The 13171-nt window shown below is 35.1% G+C and overlaps 1 protein-coding gene across 1 annotated transcript in view; it reads left to right on the forward strand.

Annotated features, from left to right (window-relative positions):
- Nucleotides 1-13171, forward strand: part of LOC306881810 (protein strawberry notch homolog 2-like) — a 41486-nt gene that overhangs the window by 3057 nt on the left and 25258 nt on the right. The window contains exons 4-11 of the mRNA XM_079436095.1: nucleotides 880-967; nucleotides 6044-6217; nucleotides 8140-8214; nucleotides 8308-8425; nucleotides 10199-10359; nucleotides 11259-11392; nucleotides 11493-11583; nucleotides 12072-12215. Of these exons, the coding sequence (XP_079292221.1) occupies nucleotides 880-967; nucleotides 6044-6217; nucleotides 8140-8214; nucleotides 8308-8425; nucleotides 10199-10359; nucleotides 11259-11392; nucleotides 11493-11583; nucleotides 12072-12215 (985 nt within the window). The remainder of the gene's footprint in view (nucleotides 1-879; nucleotides 968-6043; nucleotides 6218-8139; nucleotides 8215-8307; nucleotides 8426-10198; nucleotides 10360-11258; nucleotides 11393-11492; nucleotides 11584-12071; nucleotides 12216-13171) is intronic.

The raw sequence follows: 13171 nt of genomic DNA on the forward strand, positions 1-13171 counted from the left end.
ATTCTGTAACATGTATCAGATCTGATTTGAAATATTCAAGCGGTCAAATGTTACAAAAAATGACGGTTCCTTGGGTTTCAAATTACGATTTGGTACATTTTCAGTACAGAAGGGGGAAAAAACTACACACAAAATTGCTTATTTTTTTCTTTTGAATTAAACAGTGGTTTACTGATCACATTGTGTCTCTGTCTTTTAAATAAATTCAATTATAATCATAATTTTCTTAGGAAAAATCATCTATCTCAGCTAATGCTGTAACCATATAGGAAACCCTATTACTTGAACATTATATCACATGTTCCAATTAACAGCAATTAACACAAACTATAAAATTCAATTGCTATTTATTATTAGAAATAATAATCAACACAAAACAGCATTTATTGTTTGAATTTCCTGATAAAATGGACAAAAGATGACACTTTGTTTCTTATCGAAAGTAACAAAACTTATTGCGATTATTGGACGGGAGGTTTGTTTGCTTTATTAGACTAGTTTTATACAATTGTACAAGAAAGCTCCATATACATTATCAAAACAACATTTCAAAAACTGCCAAGGATAACATACACAAAAAGACATAGGTTTATTTCCATTTTAATGTCTAGTGAAGTTTTATTCACTCATCAACTGAAACAGCATCGACTAAAAGATCGATATTGGGATTTAAGAATCATTATTGATCCATTAAAATGAAGAAATATATAAAACTTGGAGTTTTGAATTAAGTTGCAGACCTGTACAGAAAGTTTTCAGTATGATAACTTGTATCGTTACACCCTTAAAGTATTCAGAATTGATCTGTATTCTAGTAGTATTTGAAGACATTCTGCTCTCTGTGTGATTGTTCCTGATCTCTCTCCTCTGATTTCTCAGGCAGCTCCAGCCAAACCCGTCCTCGGTGACTCTGGACCTGCCTGACATAGACTTTCATGACTTTGTGCGGAACGGAGATTTCTCCCAGGTAAGAGCAGATCTTTTGCTTTTTGCTGTAGTATTGGTCGAGGTTGAACTCACCAGAACCATTGATCCGTGCAGCATAAAAGTGCAGGTTTGAATAGCTGAAAGCAAAGCGTTCAATTATGATGATGAAGCTGTGGTGAGACTTTCAGTTCAGCGCCGCCACAGAATGCTTTTTGTGTAATGAATGAACTGATCTGAACTGAAAGTGAAATCAAACAAGGTCTCTTTCATGAATCATGATTTGATAAAAAAAATATATATAAAAATAATTTAAAAATGTAATAAAAAATAGATATACAGTTGAAGTCAAAACTTTACACCCCCCTCTCAGAATCTGCAAAATGTTAATTATTTTACCAAAATAAGAGGGAGCATACAAAATGCATGTTATTGTTTATTTAGTACTGACCTGAATAAGATATTTCACATAAAAGATGTTTACATGTAGTCCACAAGAGAAAATAATAGTTGAATTTATAAAAATGACCCCGTTCAAAAGTTTACATCCCCTTGATTCTTAATACTGTGTTGTTACCTGAACGATCCAAAGCTGTGTTTTTTGTTTAGTGATAGTTGTTCATGAGTCCCTTGTTTGTCCTGAACAGTTAAACTGCCTGCTGTTCTTCAGAAATATCCTTCAGGTCCCACAAATTCTTTGGTTTTCCAGCATTTTTGTGTATTTGAACCCTTTCCAACAATTACTGTTTGATTTTGAGATTCATCTTTTCACACTGAGGACAACTGAGGGACTATTACAACTATTACAGAAGGTTCAAACGCTCACTGATGCTCCAGAAGGAAAAACCATGCATAAAGAGCCAGGGGGTGAAAACCTTTTGAATTTGAAGATCAGGGTGAATTTAACTTAATTTGTCTTCTGGAAAACATGTAAGTATCTTCTGTAGCTTCTGAAGGGCAGTACTAAATGAAAAAATATGATGTTTAGCCAAAACAAGAAAAATATACACATCTTCATTCTGTTCAAGAGGTTTTCACGCCCCGGCTCTTTATGCATGGTTTTTCCTTCTGGAGCATCAGTTGCATGCTTTTGTTTGACACAGTGTTATTTTAGTTATAGTTTGTATTTGGTTTTATTTTGGCTTATATTTTCTGTTTTCATTTTATTTTTGAAATGTTAGTCTTTTTTTGTCGTTTTCATTAGTTTGTGTGTGTTTTCATGTGTAGTTTTTTAAAAATTGATTCTAATGTCAGTTTTATTTTTTAGCACGCTTATTTAAACTACGTAAATGAGAATCTTTGCAACTTGCTGAAATAAATTTTAAAGTAAATTAAAGTTTATTTTATTTCATGAAACTTTTCTTTTTTGTTAACTATAATAACCCTGTTTTGAAATGTTAGCGTTGCATGCTGTGCACAGTTTCACAATCTTAGTAAGAAATAGTCAGATTTATAGAATTGACTGCAGTGTATTCTCCATCACCATCATTCTCCATTGTCCTATCACTCTGTGACGCATGGAAAGTGATTTTATACGAAGGAAAGAGAACATGGAAACTATTTAGGTTTGCCAGCTAAAAGTTTCCAGCTTTATCTTTGATTGTTCAGTCATCTTTGTACAGATCCATATAACTAACACAGAACTGAAATGTTTGCAAATGGAAATATCAGTCATATCATGTGCTAGTATTTGAATACTATCAGAAGCCACATACAGCTGTAAACACTTCTTAAAGCACATGCGGTAAAATTAGGCTCGGCTGTCTGTAAATATGAACACACAAGCATCACTTCCTGACCGAAGACCACCACACCCCAGAGCAAACACACGCTGGATTGTGCTCAGTGTGTTTCAGTGAGTCAGTGTTACCCGTCGGAAGGGTATTTTAGTGTATCTTTCACCGTGCGGCGCAGGTCAGACCCTCATGGGTAGGTGCAGTGTTGAAGTGAATTTGTCCGTGCATCAGTTAAGCTAATGTTTTTCTCAAGTGAAAGTCTTTCTGGCACTCAGTTGGATGCCAATGCTGTAGTTTCATACTCTGAGACAGGACGGCCCTTGCTGAAGGTACAGTTTTGATTATATCTGCATTGTTTACAGAGATCTTTTTATAATAGGCTGCTCGATGCATTCAGGTGTTTTTGTTTGCTATTGTTGTAACATGGAAATTAGAAATGTAAACCCGGATATCCCCTGATTAGTTACCTGAAATCATTCTTTTTTTCTTTCTTTTGCGATGCTACTGTTAATTGGTTACTTGAAATCTTTTATTTATTTATTTGTTTGTTTAATTTAATTTGCGCTGATACACTTGATTGGTTACCAGAAATATTTTATTTTTCTCTCTTATTTATTTAATTTGTGATGCTACTTCAGCAGCATTATTTTCTGTCTTATATTTTATTTACAATAGAACGTAGAAAAATATTTATAAATATTATAGATTTGTTATGAATTTTTATTTAAATAACTTGTGATCATTATATCAAAGTCAGATTGTGGTTTTTGATCTCTTAGTTTTGCAAAATAAAAGTCCCCATTTAATGTAATTTTATAGAATAGTGTGTGTGTGTGTGTGTGTGTGTGTGTGTGTGTGTGTGTGTGTGTGTGTGTGTGTGTGTTTTAAAACCAATGTTGTAAAAATGTAAATTACAAACAGAATGCAGTCATTTGAAAATCTCATAGACTGGTATTTTATTCACAAAAGAACATATAGTTATAAAATATTTTACAAATGCCATACATTTGCTATCATTTTAATTTTTTTATTTAAATAACTTCTGATCGTTATATTAAAGTCAGATTGTGGTGTTTTTGAATAATCATATGCTTTCTGAAAAAGCCCATGCAAAGGGAGTTTTTATACTAATGTGATTGCTTTGAAAATACTGTAGGATCCTTGAGTTCACAGCTGATTGGTTCCTTATTAGTAAACATTATGAGGTGATTTGCAGCTTCCCTTCCAGTGCAGAAAGTCTTCAGCTGTTGTAGTGTGAGTTAGGATGATAAATCACAGTATAGAAACAGTGTGTGATCCCGCTACTGCTGTGAGTTTGCTTCCTGTATTTCAGCATCTTGTTCTGCAGATTTGAGTTCCTGATGTGTTTGGACATTTCTGACCTCTCTCCTCGTGCCCTGATCCTCATTCCTTCCTGTCCAACAGAATTTACTGCTATTGTCCCGTCATTCAGTCCTGACCCTGCTTTATCTCTGCTAAATTACCCGGTTTCACTCTCGCAAATGATAAAATTACACAACTTGCCATTGGAAACAGAGTCGTTTCCAGAATAATACAAGCAATTTCATCATCTATTGAGAGCCTCAGATCAGTTTTATAGCTCACAATTGAGAGATCCATCCAGTAGAGCACTTTTAAGAGGCCATAACTTCTGCGAATAGGAGATTACAGTATCTGGAATGGGCTTTCATTGGATTGTTGAAGGATTCTGGGTTTGTGAAGGACTCTAGCTGTTCTGTAGCTTAAGCCTGAAGTTTACTGTATAATTGATGTTTGCACTGTCAGAATAATCAAGATTTTTGTTTTATTTCAGTCCTTATGCATAATTCCATAAATATGCATAATTTTACATATTAACCAAAAAAGATGTAAGCTGAATACTTTGCATAATTTACCTGCCCTTTTTCATAATATGTGTCACTTCCATTACTAAATTTAATCCGTACAAAACACACAAAAACAAAACAAAATAATTTCACCTTAAATTAACTTAAAATAAATTAGTAAACTTTTTCAAGTATTTGTACACATTATTAATGTTGAGTTATATATTTCTAACCTCATTTTTTTTTTAAATGTGAACTACATATTTTTAATTCATTACTACAGTTATTTCTCCCCATTGACAGATATACATCTTTTTTTATATATATATTTTCTTTTAAATATATTTTTCCTTGCCTTATGCATTGAGTTTATACAGACTCTCTCCTTTCAAACAGCCTGTGAATACATTTGGCAAGTAAGTTATTATGTGCTTGATACTTGCATGTGAGAGTTTGAAATCAACCAGATCATGACATTTTAAAGAATATAATTGAATGATTAATAAGTTGGTTTATTCATAATAGTTGGGTTGAGATACAATCCTTATAGCTTTCTACTGTAGCTGAAAGATTATTATTGATTGATTGATTAATTGAAAGATTATAATTAGTGGTAAAAAACTTTTTCTTTACCATCAGGTCTGGTTGTTATAGTAAGGTTTTTTTTTTCTGTGCAAGCTACTTTAAAGGTGCATTAAGCAATTGCATTTAACCCCTAAACATAGATGTGTGGCTTCGCTTTAGCGGTGTCTAGATTTCAATATTTCATCTCTCATAGGAATAACAGGAGCTTATCTCCTCAAGTGTGATCAGGAGTACTGTTTTAAGATTCCAGGAATGAAAACCATCTCTTGATAGATTTACAGTGAATGTTTTTGGACATTGGCCATGTCTGAAGTAATGTGTCGAGTCCACAGCTGCTGTGTCGAGAACCACAGACGCACATCATATATCAGATGATTTTATGAGCTCCAGTCTTGAGTATCACAGCTTTTAACGGAATTGTCATTTACTCACCCTCATGTAAAACCCATATGCCTTTTTTTTTTCTTTTTTCTTTTTTTAAAGAATTGTGGCCCCATTTATTGTAATTGCATAGGAAAGAGAGTTGTTTTGTATGTTTTTGTTATTTTAGTATTTGTTTGTAATTTAAATTTATTAAATTATTTAAATTTTTAGATTTTTTTTATCTCTCTCTATATAGATTTTATGAATTGGTTTCTGTTTTAGTACTTCAAGTTAAACTAAATGAAGATGTTAAATATTGCCTTTGCAACTAGCAGAAATAAAATAAGTTTTAAAAATATTTTTTCATTTGAGTTAATTTTTATTTTATTTCAAGGAACAAAAATATTATGGTTTTAGTTTTAGGTAACTAAAATAACCTTGGTGAACAGTAGATTTATTCAAATGTTTTCTTTTGTTTTCCTCTGAAGGATGTATAAATACACATTTAGACACAAAATTTGGCAAACTAAAACTGTGTATTTCAGTAAAGTGATATTAGTGACTGAATTGTCAACTTCTGAACATGTTTTTTTTGGTGCTTATTTTTAGGATCTGCCATGCATAGATGATCTGTCCAACCAATCGCTGTTCTCCTCGCCATCTGATTCTCTGTCGGAGTATCCAGACCCTTCTGGATTTGCCGTCGATGGCCTGGCACAGTTACCCACCGAGGGCCCTGCGGCACCCATGTGCTGGGATATACCTGGACACAGTCAGAGACAGGTATTCATGCACTACTTTTCTCTCAGATATTTACCATTTTCAGTGGTTCCACAGATGTTTGCATGCACGTTTTTAAACCTATTATGTTTAATAAGCCACCAAAGCTTGTGTTCACGTTAACCCAGTTTCCTGTATCGGCGTAAACAGCTTAAATGTAATCCAAATGATCCAGCTGGATTTTTGCTGATTACCCTGATTTCGGCCAGCATTGAGAACACCTGTATGTGTCATACGTGACAGCAAAGCATCCTTACTGCAGACTGAAACACATCCAGCCATTGCAATAATTTCACTGTATGGGAAAAGAAAATATATATTGTACACTTTGACTCTAAATTATAAAAATGTATTTTTATATTCTACTCTCGAAGAAGTGATACAGTCTTAGAAATTGCAACCGTAAGAGGACAATATGAGTCTGTACTAGAATAATGCAAAGCAATTTCATAGTCTTTTGACTGCCAGAGATGATTTTTATAGTGCAGATTTGAAGGATCCTTCCGGTAGAGGCTGTAATGTCAGCAAAATAGGAGATTACAGTATCTGGAATGGGCTTTCATTCAATTGTTGAAGGATTCTGACTCAAGCCGTTCTGTAGCTTAAGCCCGACTTGAAGTTTACTGTATAATTTTGCTCTGTCAAAATGGCAAGATATCATTGCTACAAACTTTATTTCTTAAAGGCAGGGTAAGCAATTTCTGGAAGCCAATGTTGATATTTGAAATCACCTAAACAAACATACCCCTACCCCAAAAGGGTCTCGTCCCTATTTTGATCGATCCACCCCACGTAGCCTACACAACCCAGGCAACGATTAGTTCTGTGAAACATAAGCCGCTTTTCCACTGAAATTACTTTTACATTTATGCATTTAGCAGACGCTTTTATCCAAAGCGACTTGCATTGCATTCAAGTTACAGTTTTACATTTTATCAGCTCTTGTTTTCCCTGGGAAAAAGCCACTAGCATTACCTGGAATAATATGTCCCAGGAACTTTTTTTCCCCCAGACCTGTTGCTGTCTGCGTTTCCATCGCGGTCTAAAGTACCGAGAAGATTAGGCAAATAGTCTGGTGACGTAATGTTAGGTCTACGCGTGTTTCTTAATACCAAGTACGCAAATTTCGGACTTGCATCCTCGGTAGTTCAGACTTCAAGAGTTAGACTCAGGAGTGTGAACTCCTGCGGATGGAACGACGCAAGTCCGGTAATTCTGCAAAGAGCAGCGTGATAACGTCAGTCAGCTCGCCTTGGCTGCTGCAATTTTGGCTGCAATGACTCAGTTTAATTGCATAAATCAGAGAAAAGTTTTCTGCCAAAATAAAAGCTCTATGGTTTCAAGTTTGAAAGCAATGTATACATCCAATAAATATTAGCTATTTTCTGCTACAATAAAATAAATTATTATTATTATTATTATTAAAAAATAAATCATTTTACAGTACAATCTTAATATTTATGTATTTTTGTATTATAATATTTATATTTTCTAATTTAAATAATGAAATTAAAAATATATATTTATAATAATATTATAGTTGCTGTTTTTCTTGTTGTTGTTTTTTGGTCTTTTGGGGGTAGTTCATCCAAAAATTTAAATTCTGTCATCATTTACTTACCCTCAAGTTGTTCCAAAACAATAGCCGTTGGCTTCCATGGTATTTTTTTTTCCATACAATGGAAGTCAGTGGGTGCCATCAACTGTTTGGTTACCAAAACATTCTTCAAAATATCTTTTGTGTTCGAAAGAAGAAAGTAAGTCATGCAAGTTGAACTTGAGGTTGAGTAAATTATGGATTATCCTTTTAATACTCATCACCAGTAAACTTTATACGTGCAGTCGATATTATTAGCATGTAGAGTCTGCTTTCTCTTGTGTAATTCCATATGAGTGTTCAACATCTCTGTATCTGTGTTCTTCAGCAGAACCTGAGCGCGTTTCCTGCTGGGTTGAATGATTATAGCGCTCTCCTGGCTGCATCAGTCACAGGATTTAAGGTAGATCCTCTCCTTTTCTCTCTAATACTCTGTCCTCTGTTTCACTACATTTCATCATCTTTTGTTTTCTGCACCTTTCCTTCATTTCCACAGGCTGCTGCTCCTCCGCCTCCGCCGCCGCCGCCACTGGAGGAAGAGGAGGAGGCAGATGAGGAAGAGACGGAGGAGATGGGGCACGCGGACACATACGCCGAATACAAGCCATCCAAATGTAAATAGACATGCTGTATTATATTAATCTACAGTACATGAGTGGGCAATATGAGCCAGATATCAGGGTTCCTAAGGGATTTGGAAAAGTATGGAAAAAAGAAAGCAGAGTATGGAAAAATATTTGTGTTTCCAGACTGTTGCCCCTATTTAGTTTTTAATAATATAAGGATAATATTAAGAATTTTATGAAAATAAATTTATCGTACAAGAAGTGGGGTTTCATGGCAACTATTTAGTGATTCTTTAGTGATCGCCGAATGAATGAATGAATTCATTGTGCACTTTTTATGCAAAATGCAGGTTAGAAGCATTTTGGGTTTAGCACCATATTACATTTCCTCAAGGATCTTTGCAAAAATAAAAAAATAGGGCCTTTGCAAAAAAAAACAAAAAAACTCATCATATAGGACAATGTACACAGAGACACCTGTTGTGCAATCAGCCCATTTCAAGGTGTGGTTTCTTGGCTGCCACAGACTATGCATTAAAGAGACCTAAGGCCTTGAAATATGCCATATTGCCCCAATGAAAGCCAAATCTAAACACATTTGTTTTTACAGTACCAGTCTTTTTTTTTATAGACCCTTGAACTTGGCAAATTTTAAGCATCAGCATCTTGATATTAGGGGTACTACCGTAAAGAAAAGCAACATTTTGAGCAGGTAGATCTGTTAATTCATGTGCATCCATGCTGTCGTTTTATTCATAGTAAGATAACAGTGATGCACAAAGGAATTAGGTTATATAAAACTAGAAATTGTAATGTGCAAATATGCAAAACATTCCCATGCACATGTGAATAGCTTCTTGAGGGCGCAAAAAAGTTTCTTGTGTGCATGTAAAAGTTTTATTTTAAGGACTCTGTGTTATTTCAAGAAAATCGATGAAAAAACCCCCTGAGAAAATAAAAATATTTACAGATGACCGTACTATTTACCAAATATAAAGCTGAAAATAATGCTCCATGAACCATTTATCTTAAATATGGTCTGAAAATCTACTGAGAGGTTTGGAAATTTGAGTGTGGAGAAGTATGAAAGTTTGAAATGGAAAATGTGTAGAAACCCTGAAATATGTATTTTTATATCACAGTTATAACATGTTGTAGTGAGTGTATGATCCTTGCAAGTGCTTAAAAAGTCTTACATTTAGTTTTCTCAAATTTAAAAGTATTTTAAATGCTATATTATAATATTTTAAAGGTCATAAATATTTTAAATGGTCTAGCAAAAGTCCTAATTATCATTTTAAGAGGGCTTTAATTTAGGAATGGAATAACAGTAGTTATGATACAGTCTGATGCAATTATTAAACTTCGAAAGCAACAATTTAATTAAATTAGTCCAAGCGATGCACGTTCGAAGTCAAAACGCGGTGCTGTTTCACATTATATAGGCCCGCAATCAATTAATACCATGCATTTATGACAAACAATTGCTTATGATCTACTGTTAATGGATAATGACAACATTTACTTTATAGTCTTTATAGTGTAATATGTTGTAGATGCTTGAAAGAGTCCATATTTTATCTTTTTGAATGAGCAGCTGGAAGTAGCGACACACAAACATTTCAAAATAAGAGGTCATGAGTATTTTGGACTTGTTTATAATTAAAAGTCATAAATTATGCATAATTTTATTTGCACAGGTCTTAAAATAAAAACATTTAAATTGAATGAAATTGAATTATGTATAGCACAAACTCAACTTGATGTCACAGTTTGTGGTGCTTCCGGTGGCAAATCAATGCTCTGTTCACATGTGTGCAGCTACTATAGGAATCTCTCATCCTGATATCGTGGTGGAGACCAACACACTGTCCAGCGTTCCTCCTCCTGACATCACCTACACACTGTCCATTCCAGACTGCAGCATTAACTCCGGCCTGTTGTCTGCCCTGCAGCTGGAGGCTATCATCTACGCCTGCCAGGTACTCTTACTCTCTCTGCTCTTCTCTTTCCTCTCACAGATGAGTTTAGTGTGAATGTATTAGAGCTGGGCGATATGGAATTGTTTTTTTTTTTTTACGATTTTTAACTAGTCAACTTGAAAATGTAGCTACAACATGATTCAAGTAACTTTTACTTTATTAACCCTCTAGTTAAAAAAATTCTACTCCAAGTGCAGCACAGTTGTCAACATGATGATGTAAATGTTAAAGGAGGCATATTATGCCACTTTTGACTATGTAATATAAGTCTCTGGTGTCCCCGGAATGTGTCTGTGAGGTTTCAGCTCAAAATACCCCACAGATACATTTATTATATCATTTTGAAAATGCCTATTTTGAGTGGAAGCAGAAACACTCTGATTTTTGTGCCTGTTTCTTTAAATTCAAATGAGCTGCTGCTCCCACCCCCTTTCCAGAATAGAGCTGCGCCATTTCAGCTCGTACCTGCTAAAAACATCTGTTTTGGTTCTGATTATCATGTTTATCGAAAAAAGTCCAGCCCTAGAATTAATAAAATCTCCTTTGTGGGGAAGTCGTGGCCTAATGGTTAGAGAGTCGGACTCGTAATCGAAAGGTTGCGGGTTCGAGTCCTCGGCCGGCAGGGATTGTAGGTGGGGGGAGTGAATGTCCAGCGCTCTCTCCACCCTCAATACCACGACTGAGGTGCCCTTGAGCAAGGCACTGAACCCCCAACTGCTCCCCGGGCGCCGCAGCATGGCTGCGGGTGTGTGTTCACGGTGTGTGTGTGTGTGTGTGTGTGTGCATTTGTTCACTACTCACTGCTGTGTGTGTGCACTTGGATGGGTTAAACGCAGAACACCAATTTCGAGTATGGGTCACCATACTTGACAATACGTCACGACTTTACTTTTCTTCAGCAACACGAGGTGATTCTTCAGAACGGTCAGCGGGCGGGGTTTCTGATCGGAGACGGAGCCGGCGTCGGGAAGGGCCGCACTGTGGCCGGAATCATACTGGAGAATTTCTTAAAGGGACGGAAGAGAGCTCTGTGGTAAACACCTGCATGCATCTCTAACGCTCACGTTCAGTCAAACTCATCTGACTGTTCATCTAAGAGTGGGATCTTTTTCTGGGAATCTGCTCTGTTTTAGGTTCAGCGTGTCAAATGACCTGAAGTACGATGCTGAGAGAGATCTCAAAGACATAGACGCTCCCAACATCCCTGTGTTTGCTTTAAATAAGGTTTGAGAACTAACTTGTCACTGCTTTTTTTTTTCATCTGTATTGTACATATTAGATCTGGACTTTACAAACGTGATGGATCTAAATGGGTTTTGTGAGTTGATGAAAACATATAATTAATAATTTTTTTAGTATTTATTTTTTAAAATATTAAGATTAGTTTTTTTAATTTTACAAAAAAAAAAAAACTTTTACAATAGTAGCAGGATACAAATACAGGAGAATAGTGAAAAAATATTTTTATTAGTTTACCTGCATTTTGGGTGACCATTAACTTTAATTATATAACTATAATCATAGTTAATTAGGTATAACTGTAACTATAATGATTTATTTTTCAGTTTTCATTTTAATTTAGTTTTAGTAATTTTATTTGCTTTTGTTAATTTTTTTTTTTTATTATTATTTTGTGTATTTCTTAAATATTTCTAGTTAGCTTTCATTTATTTTCATTAAATGTCTATGTCTGGTTTTCCTCTTTCATGCAGATTAAATACGGAGATACAGCTACCTCAGAGGGAGTTTTATTCGCCACATACTCAGCGCTGATTGGAGAGAGCCAGGCCGGCGGGCAGCACCGCACCAGACTCAAACAGATCCTGGACTGGTGCAAACCCAACTTTGACGGAGTCGTATCCTTCACTTCCAGCATTGCAGATTGTGCATGCATGCATCTTTTAGAAAGTATTGACTTTAGGTTGTTACTGGAAATTACAAGGTTGCTTGTTGTTTTTGCTTCTGTAGGTAGGTTAACTTTATTGTCCTTAAAAAGGCAATTCTTTATGTAGACAGCAGTATACATACACATACAGCAGCAACACACAAAAAAATGCATATTAATTATGTCATTTAAAAACATTTTAAAAACATGTACCTTCAAGACTTATGTATAACACAATATGCAAATGATCTCCGTTATGATTGGTTAACCTCTGTGGAGCATCATAGTGCACACTGTTATTCATCAGAGCGCCTCAAGTTGCTGAATGCTAATTACTCTTAATATGTTCAAGTTTATTTGTATAGAGCTTTTTACGATACAAATCGTTGCAAAGCAGCTCTACAGGAAATTAAGTTTCCACAATATATTTATATATTGCAGAACCTTAATATATTTAAGTTATGGCAAAATTTGGTAATTCTGTATGTTGTCTGAGCGTTGGCATCCTCTGAGGGGTTGGCATCATCTTTTCTCAGGTGTTCGGTCATCTCAGATCATTTAAGGGTTGAATCCAGACTGAAGCTTCTGTAATTCCTAGAAACAGAGAAACAAATAGAGACATATTAGCGTAGCTGTTGTTCCATCTAAGCAAAAATGATTTGTTCAACCCAAGCTAAAGAATAATAATAATGTACATTTGATCAGATATAACTGCAGTACAAGATTATAAGATGCATTATTTGAATGATTGGCTAAAGAGATGTGTCTTTAATCTAGATTTAAACAGAGAAAGTGTGTCTGAACCCCGAACGTTATCAGGAAGGCTATTCCAGAGTTTGGGAGCCAAATGTGAAAAAGCTCTACCTCCTTTAGTGGACTTTGCCATCCTAGGTACTACCAAAATCCAGAGTTTTGCGACCTTAGGGA

Source organism: Barbus barbus (assembly GCF_936440315.1).
Source record: "Barbus barbus genome assembly, chromosome: 15".
Lineage (NCBI taxonomy): Eukaryota > Metazoa > Chordata > Actinopteri > Cypriniformes > Cyprinidae > Barbus > Barbus barbus.